This window comes from Molossus molossus, unplaced genomic scaffold, assembly GCF_014108415.1.
Source record: "Molossus molossus isolate mMolMol1 unplaced genomic scaffold, mMolMol1.p scaffold_m16_p_13, whole genome shotgun sequence".
Taxonomy (NCBI): domain Eukaryota; kingdom Metazoa; phylum Chordata; class Mammalia; order Chiroptera; family Molossidae; genus Molossus; species Molossus molossus.
In genome coordinates this window covers 60,734,111-60,754,326 of record NW_023425348.1, presented here as the reverse complement: position 1 = coordinate 60,754,326, position 20,216 = coordinate 60,734,111, and the positions used below count along the sequence as shown (strand labels likewise).

The following is a 20,216-nucleotide window of genomic DNA, read 5'->3' as shown; positions in this document are numbered from 1 at the left end:
TTATTGATTTTTTAGAAAAGAAGGGAATGAGAGATCGAAATATCGATCGGCTGCCTCCTGCATGTCTCCCACTGGGGATGGCGCCCACAACCTGGGCATGTGCTCTGACTGGGGATCAAACCCAGACCTCTAAGTTCTTGGGAGGACTCAATCCATTGAGCCACACAAGCCAGACATATATATACTCAATTTAATAGTGGTTACCTACAGTGACAGGATTTCAGATGATCTGAATATTCTTTTTTGTTTTTTTGGATTATCTACAATATGTGTTTTGTAATGAGAAAAATAGTTATTAAAAATGTCTTTTTGAGAGTTAATTCCTTATAATGCTGTATGTTTATAAGGTAACATGGAAGTGCTGAATTTTAATATCGATAAGAATTAAAATAATTTTCAATATAATACATGTATATCAATTTTTTGTTTTAAAATTTTAATTTATAAAGAAAATTTTACATCTATAGAACCATTAAATATTTTAAGATCCATTTTCTAATATTAATTTTAATAAACACATTAAAATTTTAATAAACCTGTCTGACTACGTAAAATTATACTGCATACCACACAAACCACATTTTAGGAAACATGAATTAAAATCTTAGAAAGATGGGAAGGGAGAATAAGCAGGCAACTATAAGATAATTTTAAGTATATTCATATATGAAGGCATGAGCAAGGACAGCTAATAGAGCCAAGTCCCTAGTTAACTGGGCTTACAGGCACAGATAAAAAGTGTTAGCTATGGGGGAAAAAACAAAAAAACTTTTCTGAGATGGAAGGTAAAGAAGAAAAGATGAGTAAAGACAGAGAAACTATGAAGTGGGGAATACATTAGATTAATAGAACTGACTTTATTAGCTACTTTATTTTTTTCTTGATTTTAGAGAGGAAGGGAGAAGAAGAGAGATAAAAATATCGATGAGAGAGAACAATGACTGGCCGCGTCTTGCACGCCCCCCACTGGGGATTGGGCCCACATCCTGGGCATGTGCCCTGACCAGGAGTCTGACCCAGAATCGAACCGGGGACCTCTTGGTGCATGGATTGATGGTCAACCACCGAGCCACACCAGCTGGGCTTATTAGCTAGTTTAAATCAACTGGGAAAAACATAGCCTCTTATACACAGAATGGGATAAAAGTAGGTTTATAATTTTATGTAAATTAATATAATAATTAATAAATAATAAAATAAACTGTTTTTCATACTCACAACTATAAACCTACTCTTATCCCACCATGTATAAAACATGTTAAACCGTTTATATGAAAATCTATCTATAGAGAACTTTAAGTTATTGAACACTGGGCACAACTAGTCAATTGTCTCATAGCTACCTTGCTTGGCAAATTTTCCTGGTCATATGCAGCAACTCTGTTAATTATACTAGAACCAGTTTTAGGAAGTTTATTTATTTTTTAAATATATTTTTTATCAATTTTTTAGAGACAGAGGAAGGGAGACAGAGAGAAACATTAATGTGAGAAACATCCATTGGCCAACCAGGGATGGAGCCCGAAATTCAGGCACGTGTACTGACTGGGATTGGAACCCGGACCTCTCAGTCCATGGGATGACACTCAATCCATTGAGCCATAGCTGCCAGGCAAGTTTTAGGACGTCTAATAAATAGAACCAGTAGGAGTATCCTACAATAACTTTTGATTTCTAGATTTTTCTTGAGGGTGGTTCTTTGGGTAGCAAATCCTGGTAAACCTCTGTAAGAGCTACAGAATATTTAATTTACAAAAAATATTGGTGTAGTTACATTTGAACAAATTGACTTGATGAAGATCTGGCTTTACTTAAAAGATTATTTACTTTATGAAATACTCTGCCACAAGACTTCTTTAAATAGCAAGATCATCCAGTAAAGGCAGTAACTCATTTGTGTTAAATATTTATTTGCCTGAAGCTACATGTACATGCCTTGTTCTGAGCCTTTGCACATTCTCCTCCCTTCCCATTAACTAACTTTTACTCATTTTTTCCTACTCTAAGCTTCAAAGTTACTAGGCAAGGTCTCCTGTTCTCTTTATAGCACTTACCACAACTGTAATTAATTTTTAAAATAATTCCTTTAATGTCTGTTTCCCCCGACAGGCTGCAAGCTTCAGAAAGGACAGAGGCTACATGTATTGTGTTCAGTGCAACATAGCACCCAGCAGCTTATTTTGGGATATATGAAGAGTTCAATAAATAGCTATGATACCTACTAAAGATCTTTGTTATTAAAAGGTTATACAATCTTGGTAAGACACGAGAAATCTTTACACATACATCTTCGGCTAAATTCAGGAAGCACTATAGCTTTTTACTCACAGATTAGAGGACCATTCTTCATAGATTCCAATAACTGGCTTATAAGGAAACAGGGACAGGAAGAATTTGAAACTATTCAGCAGAAATCTTTAAATTACCATTACCACATCTCTGCATTTCCTTTACCTACATCCCATTTTCCAATATGCAGAGGTAAATGGGGCCAAAAAAAAAAAAAAAGAGAGAGAGAAATAAGTGAAATATAAACTCATTACTCTCTAAAAGAAGAGCTGCTGTTATCTGCCAGCATACAAAATGGCAGATATTAGGCAATCCACATTTTTTTTTAACACTTCAGCATTACAGGAAATAAGACCTTGAAAAGTATGTAAAAAGTGACCAAATGTACTGTTTTAAGGACAGTTACACACACAAAGAAAATATTAAGATGGAATAACTGATGTAGCAATTTTAAGACTAAGCACTTTTTTATATCTTACAACAGTGCAGGCAGGAGGAAAATGTGACAGAAACTAAGATGGAGGAAAGGCATGCTCATATTCACTCATAAATACTGCATGCTGAGATCAGTACAATACCAAAATTGAGAGAACAATCAGTTGGTAACCAAAATGGGGAAATGCGGGTCTATTGGATGTTTGACACTGCCACACTGAAGGCAGGAAAGAAACAGAAGAAAGGGCACAAAGACGCCGCTGGCAGCAGTGTCCATGAGGTACAAAGTGGTCAGAATGCTAGGAAAGCAGAAGGTACACTAGGCAACGTTCTGATGGTAGGGAAAAAAACCAGCAGCACAGAAAAGCAGGGCTAATGGTGGAGAGACAGACCAGTAGGGTAAAGATAGAAGCCTCCAGGGCAGTGCATACAGGAAGCAGTCATAACTGACTGGAACTGATCATTTGGTTCGTTACTTTTAACTGATTATCTCTTTGCACCAATCTTCCTAGTATTTTTAAAAAGCTGTCTTTGCATTTGTATAGATTATTTTTTTTACATTTGCACTACCATATGTATTTAATATCACCTAGAAGAGACTCAGTATTACCCATCAATCTGTTGACTGGTAAATGTTGGCTTAGTGAGGGTAGCAGAACAGGTTTACTGGCCCCAAACCATCTCTTCCTCTTTTCCAAATGAGGGATTTAGGTCTGCTAAAAAGTACAAAGTTCTCTGTAGAGCCCAGTCATTCTGTAAGCCATAAGCCAGTTATTACAGGTTATTGTCCCTTCTGCTGTGACATTTCCATTTCATTTGTTCTAGTTGTGACTTTGCTTTATATATTAAGATTCCTGGTAAGAATTCATGGCAAGGAATTGTTCCACTCCTTTATGGAGTCAATACTTACTGCAAGGTATATTTCAAAAGGTATATTTCAAAGCACTTTGCTTTTGTATGTTTAAAAACTGGATCTCTTAATGGGAAAAACGTTACTTAAAAAAAATCTCTTTCCTCTCCATTTTGGAGACCCTGAAACAGGCATTTGAGAGTCAACTGGATAAACCTTCTTAGTCAATAATTATATATTTCCGTGTGTTGGCGATCTATTTTTAAGACAATCAAATCGGGCATAGTACAAAACTGGGAGAGGAGGGTGTGGATTGGCACACGTGTTGTTTTAAGAACGGTAGGATTGACAGGTAAAGCAAAAAGTGTGCAGACACTGAGGTGAAAGCCTTTTCTCTTACAGAAACCGACAGACTCAACAGCACAATTCCTAACGGGAAGGGCTCCTTTGCGAGAGGCCTCCTGTCTTTCAATTTCATGAGCCAAGTCTGATTCCGGCTCTGGGCGAATCTTCTGGTCCCTGCTCCCAGTATAGGGATAGGCTTCCCTAGACAAGTATATTAAAGGTCGCTTCTGCCCCTATTCGGAATAACGGGCTCCTAAGAATGCAAGCTTGGGAGTTGTAGGAACACAGGAAAAGGGGGCAGAATCCGCGCCGTCCAGCGGCCCCCGGGCCTGTCAGCAATTCACCTACCCACCCATCTCCATTCTTCGGTCTAAACTTACCAGGTGAGAGCTATGGCCCTGGACGGGGAGTAAGTAAGTGGGATAGGTCGGGTCGAGTTCCGCTGCGCTTCTTACAGACGCTGCCGGGAAGAGGCTGAAACCCAGTAGCCGCCGCCGCTGCCTCCGCCACCGCCTCTGTTACTGGGGGGTCTCGCCTCCATCGCTGGCTGCGAGAACTCTGAGGACACGTGACCGGAAGTACCGAGGCGGGCCCGCGGGGCACGTGACCCCAGAGCACAGCCGCCATGACACCTTCCGCTTGTTCCCTCCCTCCCCCGCCGGTTCCCGCCTGTTTCCTTTTCTTTCGCCGGCTTCAAGCGGTGAAGGGTCCCAGGATGCTGACTGGCTCACCCCTTGGCCTAGAGTTCCTCCGGTTCCGGTCAGCGCTGTCTTCGGCCGGCAGCAGCCCGCTGACTGCAGGCCGCTGAGAGCGTAACTGCGATGGCGGCCTGAGGGGGAGGGACCACGCGCAAGCAGGGGCGTGACCCGTCACGTGACGAGGAACTGCCGTTAATAGCGTTGTCCCCGCGTCCTGGGCGCTCCAGGATGACGTAGCCAGGGAGGGGAGGAGCGAAAGGAGAGACCAGCTCCGGTGCGGGTTTAAATGCTCGGTGAGTGTCCTGGCGCCCAGCCAGTAGAGCTTGGAAATTGGGGCCTTCCGGCCTGGCAAAGGTGGAGCGGGGCTGAAACTTGGGTTTGGAAATTGGTTACCGAGGCTAATCTTCTTAAGACATGAATACAGCGTTAAAGTGTAGCTGTTCAAGTTTGTAGTTCAGCTAGGTGGGGACTGTCTCTGGTGTGTACAAGGCATATTTGAATGCATGAATGAGTCGCCATTTCCGTTTGAGGTGGAGAGTTCTCAGATTATTTCTTGCGTAGGAAGATTTAATCTACTTTCCCTTCACATAGTAACTTTAACTTTCGCTTTCTTCTCTTTGCCTCCTCTCCAATGCGAAAAGAGAATGCTGTGATTTGCCTTTGTTGTGAGCAGCAAACACTTGTCCATTAGTTAAGTGAGTACAATACTGGGGCGATAAGAAAACTTTCTTGATCCTATTACTAGGTTGTTACCACCAAGTAATTCAGGGAAATGGAATGATGATTAGATTTTGGACTCAGCAGAAGTGGGTTCAAATCTCACCTCTATTTTTTAAGACCTCTGTGACCTTGGGCAAGCAAACCCCTCAAGAATTTGTTTCATTGACCTTCTGTTTGCTTAGTTTTTTTCTAGGCTGGAGGTGTGACAGACTTAACAGAGGAAATATTTAAGAAATATTTAAACTTAGATTTGCAGATAGGCTTTTGTTAGATGGAGAGAGATTCAAGAAATGGCATTTATTAAAATCATGGAGACATAGAAAGTTTATAGAGTGAAAGGAACAAAAGATAGTTCCGTATAGTTGGAGAATAGGAGAGAGGATAAGTTGGAAGATGAAGCTGTAAAAAGGGATGAGATCATAGGTTCTGTAAAAGGGTAGCTGTTGAAGTTGTGTTTATTTTATTTTTTCACTTTTTTTTTTTTATCCTCACCCGAGCACATTTTTTTATTTTTTGTTTGGATAGAGTGGGAGGAAGAGAGAGAGAGAGAGAGAGAGAGAAACATCGATGTGAAAGGGACACATCGAGTGGTTGCCACCTGCACGACCCAACCAGGGCCGGGGACAAACTGCAACCGAGGTACCTGCCCTTAGCGGGAACCGAACCCGGATCTCTCTGTACCGCAGGCCAACACTCGATAACTGCTGAACCAAACCGGCCAGGGCTCACTTTTTTTTTAAAAGTATGTATTGAAAAATTTGTTATGGAAAATTTCAAATACCGATAAAATAGGATAATTTAATCAACCCTCATCTACATACACATAAATCCAACTTTAACAGTTACCCACACTCTACAGTTCTTGTTTGTACAGAGCTTTTTATTTTATTATTATTTTTAAAAATATGTTTTTATCGATTTTTTTTTTTTTTTAGAGAGAGAAACATCCGTGTAAGAGAAACATTCATCATCTGCCTCCTGCATACCCCCTACTGGGGATCAAGCCTGAAACCTGGACATGTCCCCTGACTGGAACCTGGTGGGACCTCTCAGTCCATGGGACAACGCTTAATCCACAGAGCCACACCAGCCAGGCTGTACAGAGCTTTTTAATTTCTGGGTACTTTTTACATCCATTGTCACATTTAATTAATAGTAGCTTTCAATTTGAGCTCAGTTCTACTGTATCTAGGTACTGGCCATTTTATGTGAAAATGTCTTTGAGTTGTAGTTGACCATTTGCTCTGTTGAATCAAAGTGTGATATGTCAATTTTAAAAACACATCTGAGGTCCAGCCTGTGTGGCTCGGTGGTTGGGCGTCTGACCCATGCACCAGGAGGTTGCCGGCTCTATTCCGTGTCTGGGCACATGCCCAGGTTGTGGGCTGGGCCCCCAGTGGGGGACATGTAGGAGATGGCCAGTTGATGTTCTCTCTCATTGATGTTTCCATCTCTCTCTCCTCCCTTTCTCTCTCTGTAATAAATATATAAATAAATTAATTTAAAAAACAACAACACATCTGAGCCCTGGATGGTTTGGCTCAGTGGTTAAAGTGTTGGCCCACAGACCAGTGAGTCTCGGGTTCGATTTCGGTCAAGGGCACGTACCTTGGTTGCAATTCATCCCAGCTCTGGTTGGGGTCATGCAGGAGGCAACCAATCAGTGTGTCCCTTTCACATCGATGTTTTTCTCTCTCTCTCTCCGTCCCACTCTGTCTGAACAAAAATGGAAAAATGTCCTCGGGTGAGGATAAAAACAAATAACACATCTGATCCTATTTTAGGTAGTAATATAGAAACTTAGTGTCCAGATCAAGTAGGTTAGGGTTTCTACTCTATTTTGTGTTATCCAATTAAAGGTGTATTATTATGTTCAGTTCGAGGCAACCCATTTTCAGGTAAACTAAAATGCCTGTGTAGAAGGTTGACCAAAACAGAGAGCAACTGGGAAATTGTCATGTAAAGAATGATTGAAAAACTGGGAATGTTAAATTTTTAGAAGACCTGATAACACTTTTCAAAGACTAAAGGGTTGTTTTGGAAGGAGTAAACTTACTCCCATAAACTAGAATTTACAGTTAGGAATACTTAGTTAAAGGCTATAACTGATCAGATTTCAACCCAGTATTTTAAAAAAGACCTTATAACAGAGAGAGCTGGAGAAGTGGAACGGGCAGCTTCAAGAGAGGAAGCCTTCCCTTTCTACTGCTGAAGATTTTCAGAGATCCAGGGTAAAACTAATTTCTGAATTAGGGGGATGTATGCGCTTTGAATCTTTTTCCACCTTGAGAATTTTAGGAAGTGGCACTTATATTTGGGCCTGGAAGGCTGGGTGCATTTGGATAAGTAGATGTGGAGAAAAAGGAGTCATTTCATGGAGAGAGGAAGCACAAAGAAAAGGATCAGTTTGGACTTGGCTTAACACTATCACCCAGCATCTTCTCTTGTGAATTAATATTGCTTATGCTATTTATTTTCCATTCTTATTTCCATTAAATCTTAAGAACAAAATGGGTTTTTTACCCCATTAAATCATAACTCCCAGGACATTTTCTTTTCACTAAGATCAAGACCAAATGGCCTGTCCACCTCAGAGTTTGCATATCACAAGTAGAAGGGATAGACTCCGTTGTCTTAATGTCAGTCCTTTCTTCTTTAGATTCTTGTACTATGATTTTAACTTTTTCTTGTGTCTTTATATCCTTTCATTCTTAAGATTCTTTTCTTTTAGCTAGTATCTAGAGATCTATTTTGAGTTTCGCCTGGTCAGAAAGTCAAGAAATTTTTTTTCCTTTCTACCAGATTTCTTTCATTATTGGAAAAGCCTTATCTTTACTTCCTCACCACCCACCCTTATTCTCATGTATCTGCCCACAGGACTTCATAGAAATTATGTAATCACCCAAAACCAAATCCTTCAATACCTTTCTGTTGCCTTCCAAATTAAAATTTTGCTCAGGTTCCTTGGTTTGAGATTCAAAATGTTTTGTAATTTGTGTTCGAATTACTATTTCAGCTTTATCTTTCATTATTCCATTGCTTGGATCCTGTGTTTCAACCACAGACTAAACTTATATCTTTGCTTATTATTGCCCAACCTGCTACCCTCACCCTTTTTCTTCTGATAAAAGCCTACTTAGCTCCCAGTGCTACTTCCCTTAGGAAGTTTTCCGTGGTTCCTTTGAACTCAATGTGATCTCTCTGTCCTTTTAACTTCCAGCATAGCACTTTGCTTATGTTTTCCTTGTGAGAGAGAGGTGTGTGTGTGTGTGAGAGAGAGAGAGGGAGAGAAGGAGGGAGGGAGGGAGAGAATGATTTGTTCTATTTTTCCCTATTTGAGTTTATTTATTTATCCTTAACCGAGGATATTTTTCCATTTTTTGTTCAGATAGAGTGGGAGGGAGGGAGGGAGGGAGAGAGAGAGAGACACATCGAGAGAGAGAGAAAGAAAGAGAGACACATCGACATGAAAGGGACACATCAAGTGGTTGCCGCCCACACGACCCAACCAGACCAGGGCCGGGGACAAAGTACAACCGAGGTACATGCCCTTAGCAGGAACAAAACCCGGGTCTCTCCGGACTGCAGGCCAACGCTCTAACCACTGAGCAAACCAGCCAAGGCTTTCCCTATTTGAATTTGAAGTGATTGATTTCTGGTATTATTATATTTGTCTTGTTCCCACTGCTGTTCCTCATTGTACTAGGTACTCAATAAAATGAATGAGTGAAAAAAAATGAGATTTTTCTTAGGTCAGGAATTCTCAAATATTGTAAGTACAGATATACCTCCTTTTATTGTACCTTACTTTATTGCGCTCCACAGATGTTGTGATTTTATTTTATTTTTTAAGTTGAAGACAAACCCTTCCACCAGCAAAAAGATTATGACTTGTTTTATTATTATACTCACTTTATTGTGGTGGTCTGGAACCAGACCTCCAATATCTCTGAAGTATGCCTGTATAGGACTCCTAGAAATTTTTCTCTTTTCAGAACACTGTTCTCCTTGCAGAAGTCAAGCTGTATTAAAACAGTATTACTGGCAGATGCTAGATACTTATTGCTAGAAATATATTACATGTATGCAATAGAAATATCTTAAGTTTGAATGTGTTTTGTTACTAGAAGATATGCTCCATGAGTGTTAGGACTTTGTTTTGTCCTCTTTTGTTGTCTCTGGGACCTACAACAATGCCTGGCACATAGTTGGTGCTAGGTGTACATTTGTTGACTAAACAAATGAGTGAATTTATATATTTCTGAAAAAACAAAACTCAAAGTATAAATAATTTAAAAACAAATATAAGAAATTGTTTCTTTAAAAAATTTTTTTAATTGATTTTAGAGAGAGAGAGAGAAAAGGAGAGGTAGAGAGAGATAGAAACATCATTGAGAGAGAACATCAATTGGCTGCCTCTTACTTGTCCCCCACTGGGGATTTGGTCCACAGCCTGGGCATGTGCTGTGCCCTGACTGGGAATTGAACTGGCAACCTCTTGGTGCATGGGTTGATGCTCAACCACTGAACCACACTGGCTAGGCAAGAAATTGTTTCTTTAAAAAATTTTTTTATTTATGCATTTTAGAGAGAGAAGAAAGGAGGAAGAGAGAGACCGAACGAGAGAGAAGCATTGATTTGTTGTTCCACTCATTTATGCTTTCATTGGTTGATTCTTGTATGTGCCTACTGGGAACTGAATTCACAACCTTGGAGTATCAGGACGACCCTCCAACCAACTAGCTTCCCGGCCAGGGTAAATATTTGCTTTTTATTTTTAATTTTGCAGGTGACAAAGGATTGAGAAAAGTTAAAATGAATGGGTAGAATTTTCTTATGTTTTCTTTTATTTCCTATTTTGGTAGTTGATGTAATTTGACAAAAATATATATTTGAGAGTTGTTGAACAGTTAAGAACTCTTGTGTTAGTTTACAAAGTCCTCATTGGATATTTGGCATTTGCTACCTTCCTATCAGTCTTCTTACTGAACCCCTTATTCCTCTTCAAGCTCTAATTACCTGCACTTTATTTCTTAGTTACTTAGTGAGTGCATTCATTCATTCAGCAGGTGCATTAATTCATTATTGAGCCCCTAATAGGCAGGAGAAAGAGATCCAGAGGCCTATTGCTTCTAAGCACTATTAAATTGTTGGCTGATAACCATTGAATTTGCCGATAAGGGTTTATAGATAGAGGCCTTTACGGAAAATTGCCCTTTAATGAGAGATACTTAAAGAGAGAAAATGATTTACAACTTAAATGCAACTGGGGTTGCTATTTTACCATAGAGGAGCTTGACCAATTTTTCTCTTAAATCCTGCAGTGTCCATTCTACCTACCCATGCTGTTAGATAACTAGAATGGGATAGGATTGTGGAGGGCCTTGAGAACCTAGACTTGATTCTCTGGGAGATTTAGAGTCAGGGAATGATGCCATTACAAGCTGATGTTTGCATGTTACCTATGCGTGTTTTCTTTCCACCTGAGCACCTCCAGAGTAGGGATCCTTGTCCCTTTCTTCTAAGTGGTCTCCACATTAAATGCATGTCGAATGAGTGGTTAGCTTCTTAAATTATATTTTTGCAGGTTTAATTCAGGAATACTGTGCTTATCACTCTACATAGTTTCAGCTTGACAGCTAAATGACTTTTGTGCCAGTGATACCGGAGTCCTACACCCATGTTCTTGCCGAGTTTGAGTCTCTGGATCCACTACTTTCAGCCCTAAGGCTGGACTCTAGTCGTCTAAAGGTAAATTTCTTGATATGAATGATTCACGTCCATATTCATATATTTGTGTGTTCTCTGTTACATGTGCCCCCTGCCCTCTAGTTCTTTGTGTGTTATGGAAACTTGAGTATTATCTTTGCTAGTATTGAGTACTACCTTCTATGTAGCATGTTCATAGCTGTTTCTTGGTTTATTTTTTGAGCTATCATTTGAATTCTTTCCTAGCCTTAGAAACCATAATATTGATTGCTGAATTTTTTTCCCTTCTCAGTAATCTTTCTGTCTTATCTCAGAAAGTAATGTATTTGAGTAATTTATTGATTGAAAATAGTATAAATGAGTTTTAAGCAACATTAGCTTTTGAGCAACATGAACATCTGCTGTTAAACTAAGCTTATTCCAAAACAAAAAGTTTGATTCACACTCCATTTTAGGGAACAGAGCAAAAGTTATTGTCTTTATGTACTCCCCTCAAATACTGAGTTCTTTTGATAAAGTCAGGGATCACATGGTGAAGAACAAGTCTCATAACCAATTTTTTTTTTCCCCCAGTCCTCACTGAGGGTATTTTTTTTTTCTATTCATCTTCAAATAGAGTGGGAGGGATGGAGGAGGGAGAGAGAGAGCAGAGAGAGGAGGGGGAGAGAGACTGAAACATCTTCATGAGAGGGACACATCAAGTGGTTGCCTCCCACACGACCCCCACCAGGGCCAGGGACGAACCACAACCGAGGTACATGCCCTTGACTGGAATCGAACCTGCAACTCACTGGTCCGCAGGCTGATGCTCTAACCACTGAGCAACTATCCAAGGCTCATAACCAATTTTAAAATAATTTTATTTTTACACTTTTGCTCTCACCCAAAGTACCATTCTAGCCTCTGAGCATAGGGAGAATAGGAAGTAATAGGCAAAGTAATATGAGTAACAATGATAAGGATTGATACCAGATTTCTTTTTTTTTCATTTTTCTTTAGATAGAGGGGGAGGGAGAGAGGAAGGAAGAGATAGATAGAAAGAAACATTGACGTGAGAGAGACACATCGAGTGGTCGCCACCCACACAACCCCAATCGGGGCTGGGAACAAACTACAACCAAGTCACGTGCCCCTAGTGGGAACTGAACCCAGGACTCTCTGGTCTGTGGGCCAACGCTCTAACCACTAAGCAAAACCGGCCAGGGCCCAGATATTTTTTTAGCTGCTTTACAGAATGCCTTACCAACAATGGCTTAAGCATTTAAGGTGTTATTAACCTTGTCGGAGGTTAGTATTTCTCGGTTTTGTGTTATGGCCCAGTGATTTCCCTGAGGACCCAGTGTCTCCATCTTCTTGTTTTGCCATCATCCATATATTGGTTGTTAGTCATAATTGCAAGGTAAGTATCCTGGTTCCAATCTTGATGTGCCATTAGTATCTCCAGCAAGAAAAGGGGGGCCAATGGTAAAGGCTTCCTTTTTTTTGGGCTCTGCCTTTTATCTTGGAAGGTAGAGCTTTCCAAGAAGCCTCACCATCTTAGTTTAATAGCTGGATTTGAGCCATGTTGCTCCCTATAACTGCAAGAGAACCTGGGTAAGTGAATATTTAGGTTTTCTAGCTTCTGTGGTAGAGAGCAGCAAGGTTTAAGAGGGTTGGGGTGTCAGCCAAGCAACAATTTTTACCACGGGCACAGTATGGCCACTACTTTCTCTGGTATAAGGAAGAGGAATAATCAGGTTGAGGGTTTGGGGAGACAGTACAGTGACCTTCACCTGCCCATTGCAGTCTCATTTGCTCTAAAAGCTTTGGGTGTTTTGTGCTGATTATACAAACGAGAAATTATTTAAGTGAGCAAATGATTAAAGTGGTTGATGTATGCCCTGGAGACTTACTTGATCCTCCATCATTGTGGTCAACATTGGAACGACCAAACTAAAGTACACAAAAGATGAATGGTTTAGTAACTGGCTTTTGCCAAGGGAAAATTACTCATTTATATAATTGAGCCCATTCAGCCATTTTGAGATTCAGTTAACAATTTAAAGCCAAAATGTTTTTTCATCTGTATTTTTCAGTATACTAGAAGGAGAGAGCATGAATGCCATTATGTGGTGTCCAACTGGGAAGGGGATGGTATGTGGGAGGAACCTGGTACCCAGATTCTCAGTATTTATTTCCAGTGGGTAGTTTTATTTGATTAAATGACTGGTGATCTCACACTTGTCTGTTTACATGTTTTTAGTGTACGAGCATAGCTGTGTCTCGGAAATGGTTGGCTTTGGGCAGTTCAGGAGGAGGTCTCAACCTCATTCAAAAAGAAGGCTGGAAGCACAGGCTCTTTCTTTCACACAGGGTAAGATTAAGGGTAGCCCTGTCGTATCATTCGGCATATCTTTCAGAAATGCCAATTTCTCCATTATAAAGAATCATTTGGAATTTTAAAAAATGTAAAACTTGAGATTTAAAAGTAAATATATATACCATTTTGGAGAAGCTGCCTAAAATGTTTCCTTTTTGTGCTTTAGGAAGGTGCAATTTCTCAGGTTGCCTGTTGTTCACATGATGATGATTATGTTGCTGTAGCTACCAGGTGAGAAACTGTTTTAAAAGTATCTGACCTTGTCCAAATGCATTTCAAATGAACAAATGTAGCTGTGTGTTAGGGTGACCAACTATCCCGAATTGCCTAGGACTATCCCAGTTTTTAGCACTGAATGTCCTGTGTCCTGGGAAACCTCTCAGACCCCGGGAAACCTGTCAAACCCCAGCAAACCAGGAAGGACAGTTGGTTGCACCAGTGTTTGTGGAAAATGCTAATGTCAGGCAACAACATTTCAGTGGCTTTAAAAGAGAAGGGTAACAGATAATTTAGGACATCTAAATTCTGTCATGCTAGATTGGTGGACTAATGCAAGGAAATTAATACCTTGACTTTCTGTTTCCTCTTTTCTGAAGAACTAGTTTACATATATGTTTAATGTAGTTGATACTGTGATACAGTTGTACCTTTTTCACCATTGCCAAAAATTTGCTCTGTGACTCAATTCTTGCAGTCAAGGTCTTGTAGTTGTTTGGGAATTAAATCAAGAGCGTCGTGGCAAACCAGAACGAATTCATGCGTCTTCCGAACACAAGGGCCGAAAAGTTACAGCTCTCTGTTGGGATACAGCGATTCTTAGAGTTTTTGTAGGTGATCATATGGGAAAAGTTTCAGCCATCAAACTCAACACTTCTAAACAAGCAAAGGTGAGAACCAGTCCGGTTTTTTTGTGTATGTGGGTGAGATGAAAGGTGTTGTCTCAGAGTATTTCAAATGAAGGACACAATTTTATCTGCCGAATTTCTTGAGAGACTGATCTAGAGCCCAGAATACTAATTTTGAGGAGACTTGTTTGTATGTGGTACGTATGGGAGGCTAGGTTAGCTTGATACTGATGGGGAATGGCTTCTGTGGGTTAACTTCAGTAGTTTACACTTTGTCTGTTATAGTACTCCATAATTTATCTGTATAGCTAACTTAAGTAAAGCATTCTTTTTTTTTTTTTTTATCCTCACCCGAGGACATTTTTTCGATATTTTGTTCAGATAGAGTGGGAGGGGGAGAGAGAGAGAGAGAGAGAGAAACATCGACATGAAAGGGACACATCGAGTGGTCGCCACCCACATGACCCAACCAGGGCCGGGGACAAACTGCAACCAAGGTACGTGCCCTTAGCGGGAACCGAACCCGGGTCTCTCCAGACCTCAGGCCAATGCTCTAACCGCTGAGCCAAACCGGCCAGGGCAGTAAAGCATTCTTTAATAATAGGCTATTAAGAAAGATGCCTATTTATTAGTTGTGTGAATAAAATGCCAAATAGAAATGATATCTTTGTAAGGTAGAAGAAATTGCCCAGGCTCCTTTGTAAGGTAGAAGAAATTCATGGGTCTAGGTATATATTCTCAGAAGAATGGAATCTTTTTTTTATTGTTGTTAATCCTCACCGGAGGTTATTTTTCCCATTGATTTTCAGAGAAAGTGGAAAGGGCCAGTGAGGGTGGGGAGGGAAGAGACAGACACACACACACATTGATTGGTTGTCTCCCTCACCTGCCCCAGCGGGGTGGGGTATTAAACCTGCAACCCAGGTACATGGCCTTGACTGGGAATCGAACCCTCAACCCTTTGGTGCCTAGGCCAGTGCTCTAACCACTGAGAAAACCGGCCAGGGCTGTGAATGGAATCTTTATAAATCTGTTTTTAATGACTTTTTTTAGAGAGAGGACAGGAGAGAGAGATAGAAACATTGATGGGAGAGAGAAACATCGATCTGCTGCTTCCTGCATACTCTCCACTGGGGATTGAGCCTGCAACCTGGGCATGTGCCCTGACCTGGATTTGAACCAGGACCTCGCAGTCCATGGGCCAACGCTCAATCCACTGAGCCACACTGGCCAGGCATGTGAATGGAATCTTAAAGGCACCTCCTGGATTGTGCTCAGCTATGTAGGCTCCCAGGCTTCCTGTCGGAGTTATTGTTGGAATGGAAGGGTTGAGTCTCAGGTTACTGTACCAGAATACTCTAGTTTGTCATTCAGCCAGCTTCACACTCTTTCTCCTTCAAAGGTTATTATATTGGAAGTGGAGAACTTCTCTTTTCGTTGGCTTATTTCCATGTAGGATCCTGGCAGGAAAGAGGAGATCTAACTATCATTGTCTAAATTACTTTATTTTAATTAACATATCACAATATTCTTCTGGTTTGGTCATGATGATCCATGCAAGTTATCACTTGATTCCTTATATTTTTGACCCAAAGTACAGTTGGAACCCAACACAGTACAGGCCTAATGCATGTCTTTCTTCCAAAGGGAGAAGTACTGTCTACAGGTGAAAAATTCCCTTACATATTTGAAAACTTCATCCTTTTTATTCCAGCATCTAAGATTAGATCATTATAAACAGAGCCTTAAGAATTCTCTTTTGCAATTGTGTACCAAATTATTTCACATAACTTTGATATCCCAACAGGCAAATTAAATTTGGCCCGCTAAAAGTTTTTATTTTGCTATCCAAGACATTTTCATTTAAAAGGTAGAGAAAGAAATTATATGTATATGTAATAATAAATAAACTTTTTTTCCTTCTCATGTTCCTTTTAGGCAACTGCTACCTTTGTAATGTTTCCTGTTCAGACAATAACAACAGTTGACTCCTGTGTCGTCCAGTTAGATTATTTGGATGGAAGACTACTTATATCTTCACTCACGCGATCCTTCTTGTGTGACACTGAGAGGTATATTGACCAACCATGTGTCATAGGATATGCAGAATTTTAGAACTGGAAGAGACTTCGAAATCATCTAGCCCAAACCCTTCAATTTAATTATACAGATATTAATAAGGAACCAGCTGTGTGCAAGTTGATGTTAGAGAATAGAGAAGAGGTAGAGGATACTGAGACAGTTCAGTGGGTGACTGATACAAATATATTAACACTATGTGGAGCATGGTCTAAATGCCATGAAGGAAGGCCAAGTAAAGGCCTGTTTAATATGGGGAATCAGGAAGGCTTGCTTAATTGAATTTGTTGTTGTTTAAATTTGTTGTTTCTTTTAAAATTTCTTTTTATTGATTTTAGATAGAGGAAGGGAGGAGTAGAGAGAGAGACATTGATGTGAAAGAGAAACATCGATTGGTTGCTTCCCACACCCTGACCAGGAATTGAACCCATAACCTTTTGGTGTATGGGACAACGCTGAACTACCCGGCTGAACTACCCAGCCAGGCAATTCATTGTGTATTTAATGGAATTAAAGAGTAAAATTAGATGAACAATAATTAAGACATTGTGAAGCCGACAAACATTTTACCAAAATCTCAAAGGTAGAGCCAAAGGTCCAGTGAATGTCAAAGGAGTATAGTAGAAGTAGCTAAAATACCAGAATAGAATAGGAATCAGCTTGAAATGAATATTATGTATCACTGAAGTTCTTGTGCCATTCCCACTGCAGGAAAATTTTCAACCCTGTATTCCTTAGGACTTTCCCTCTTTTAAAAATATTTTTGGGAGAATTTTGAACATACATGAAAGAAGAGAGAATTGTATAATTAACCCCCATGAATCCACTAGTCAGCTTCAGTAATTTTGATGAGGATTTTTGGTAGGTGAAGTTTGCAGGAAGAGATGCAGGGGGTGATCTAGCAGGAAGGAATAGACGTTTGGGAGAAAAGTGAGAAAGATCAGCATAGAACCTGCCAATCTGGCTTGAGTAGGGGCGTTGTGGGAGATCAAGATGTTAAATTGGCACCACACTGGGAGCAACAGCCTTAAATGTCACACTAATTAAGTAGATGGGTTCTCAGATCATTTTAAGAAAGTGTACATATAGAAAATCAGGGTTTGGAAATTGATTACCTTAGAACTATCTAGTCTTGGAAAGTCTTTATTTCCAGGGGTTCATGTATCTCAGGAAACTGCTATTTGAGAAAGCAGGAGACTGTTTATTCCAAAGGGTTTGAAGAAATGTGTGCTGACTGTCAGGGATGGTAGATGAAAGGATGAAGAGAGATGTTTTGCTTTTTTCTTGAGATGAGAAAGGCACTTGGGAAGGAGGCCAGTTATAGCAGATGGTAGGTGTCTGGTATCAGAGAACCTAGCTGGACAGCAGAGAGGCAAGGCTTTGAGATACAAATGGTCAGTTTACATGCAGTCAGTAGAAAGGATGATGCACTTGCTTCTGACTTATTTCAGACTGTAGTTCAGTGATAAAGTTAGACTTACAGAACTGGAGGTCCTCTTGTGTCACCCTTTAATTTTTCTTGATTCGGTGCCCTTCCTGTTACCTCAGTTACCTCTAATACATTCTTTGATATTGGACCTTTGGCCATTAACTCACCTTTGAGATTTTGGTAAAATATTTGTTAGTTTTACTAAGTTCTTAACTATTTTCATCTGTAGGTTTTCAAGTTTACCAAATGGCCCAATTCAGAAATTTGACTGAAATTCTAATAAGTGGTCAAAACACTGAACTGAAAACATCTTATTAGGGTTGTTTTGAGGATCTGATGAAATGATATATATGAAAGACTTATTAAAATTAAAAGCTAAATAAGTGGAGGTTTATTTTTTCCTCTGCAATAGAGTTGCTAATCATTATTTTCCCTTTTTACAGGGTTGTGGCCAGAGTTGGTTATGAGAATAGAATAACATAGAACCTACTGCTAAAATAACATATTTTAGAAATGCCTACTTTCTGTAAGCTGGAATTCAATTTTGGAGGACATGGATAGTATCATATTTTAAAAACTTACTCATGTTTAAAATTTTTTATTTATGTTTATCTATATTCCCTCCCAACAAACAACATTTTCATTTTAGACTAAAGCTTCTAATAACTAACAGAAGTGATAGATATGAATTGGCTTCTCCTGCCAGCCACTGTCTACTTTCTGTCGGTATTGTTAATGAATAAAGTAGATTCCAGGAGGGAATATAATAAGAGAAAACAGAGCTCTGATGTAGCACAGAGAACATTGGATAATGGAGCCTGACAATATGATTTCATATTCTGTTTCTGACACTTTTTAAACCTTGCCAAATATCACTTTCCCCTTCCAGAATGTAGAGATACTTTTCAGGATTAACTGAGGTAATGTTATGAAGTACTTAGCCTTGTGCCTGTCACATATTGTTTAAAATGGAGAAAATAAGATTAATGAGTTAACAAATGAGTTGACTGTATTTGTTCACTCAACAAACATTTATTCTACTCTGGATTCTTAGTATTACGCATTACAGAGGATTTACAAAAAGCAAGAAATATATTTTATTTCCTAAATAAGGAATATATGTAATAAAGTCATAACTTCCTATATTGCACATTTCAAAGTACTTTTACATTCACATTCTGAGAATAAAGCCGATGTTATATTTTATTCGTGAAGGAAATAAGTACAGGGTTATTTATTGAATATCTAAGGTCACATAGTAAATTCACACTAGAGAGCGTATTAGATCATTCTCCAATAAAAAGGATCGAGTATTTTCATCCAATGACAAATTAAAGCCAACAACTTTACAGCTAAAAAAAGTGTTTGAGTATATAGAGCACTACACTGCATTAAGGGCTTTCTGTGGGCAGATGCTATGCTATATATTGGGGATTCAACTAAAGAGGACTAAGAAATGGCCTTTGTCTTGTAGATAGTAATCATCTGTTCAGATAGACACAATTGCCATATATAATATGGTAAGTGCTATGAAAACAGCATGAGAAGCATGTAATTCAGATTATGGGAGTCGGAATCTCAGAGGAAGAATGATGGAGCTAAGTCATGAAGAGTTAGAAAAGGAGTTCTTAGGAAGGGACACATCCTCCTCATTATTACCTCGCATGTTCTCAGGCAGTGTCCTAGGTTCTTTTATATATATAGCTCATGTGAGGGAACAGAATGTTCCAAGGTACAGTTTCAGAAGGACTTAGCGTTTTTAGGAAAGAGTGAGGACTTTATTGGGTGTTTGTGACAGAGGAGTGGCTTGGAGACAGGGCTGGAGAGGTAGATTAGCTAGCTGTTCCATGGAGTGGCCAAAGAATAAGGTGATTTGGGAAGCAATCAGTAGGATTCACAGATGTATGAAATGGTTGGATAGCACTCATTTTTTAAAGAAAGGGACCTTCACATTAACTCTGAGCCCCTCATTCTGTGGATCAAAAACTTATGAGAAACAGTTTACTTCCTGTCACAGAAAGAGTTAATGGCAATCAGAGCTAGAACCCTGTTTTGACCTCTCCATTTTGTTCTTTCCAGTAGTATATTGCTAATGTGAATAATGAGAGGACATTGTGGGTGGGATTACCATGGCCATGCTGATTTGTAGTGCCATTGTTTTTGACTTTTTTGTAGGTAAACATGCTTTCTCTTCCTTTTTGGGTATTAGAGAAAAATTTTGGAAAATTGGAAACAAGGAAAGAGATGGAGAATATGGTGCTTGTTTCTTCCCTGGAAGATGTTCTGTGGGCCAGCAACCGCTAATATATTGTGCTCGTCCTGGCTCCAGGATGTGGGAAGTGAACTTTGATGGGGAAGTTATAAGTACACATCAGTTCAAGAAACTCCTCTCATCACCACCTCTTCCTGTGATTACTCTAAGGTAAGGTCATGATTTGTATGGCTGGTAGGGAGTATT

The 20,216-nt window shown here is 39.6% G+C and overlaps 2 protein-coding genes across 7 annotated transcripts in view; one reads left to right on the top strand and one right to left on the bottom strand.

Moving 5' to 3' along the window:
• Window positions 1-4,444, bottom strand: part of GTF2H1 (general transcription factor IIH subunit 1) — a 45,489-nt gene extending 41,045 nt beyond the window's left edge. Inside the window, exon 1 of the mRNA XM_036259152.1 lies at window positions 4,300-4,444. The gene's annotated coding sequence lies outside the window, so the exon portion shown is untranslated. The remainder of the gene's footprint in view (window positions 1-4,299) is intronic.
• Window positions 4,445-9,962: 5,518 nt separating this feature from the next.
• HPS5 (HPS5 biogenesis of lysosomal organelles complex 2 subunit 2) overlaps window positions 9,963-20,216 on the top strand; it is a 40,425-nt gene continuing 30,171 nt past the window's right edge. For 3 of the 6 annotated variants that reach the window (XM_036258648.1, XM_036258646.1, XM_036258649.1), the window contains exons 1-7: window positions 9,963-10,093; window positions 10,925-11,088; window positions 13,289-13,399; window positions 13,572-13,636; window positions 14,100-14,292; window positions 16,189-16,322; window positions 19,968-20,180. In XM_036258648.1, the coding sequence (XP_036114541.1) occupies window positions 10,981-11,088; window positions 13,289-13,399; window positions 13,572-13,636; window positions 14,100-14,292; window positions 16,189-16,322; window positions 19,968-20,180 (824 nt within the window). In that variant the 5' untranslated portion in view covers window positions 9,963-10,093; window positions 10,925-10,980. Of the gene's footprint in view, window positions 10,094-10,924; window positions 11,089-13,288; window positions 13,400-13,571; window positions 13,637-14,099; window positions 14,293-16,188; window positions 16,323-19,933; window positions 20,181-20,216 lie in introns of those variants that run through there. The other 3 variants (XM_036258647.1, XM_036258650.1, XM_036258652.1) reach the window with 3 other exon arrangements.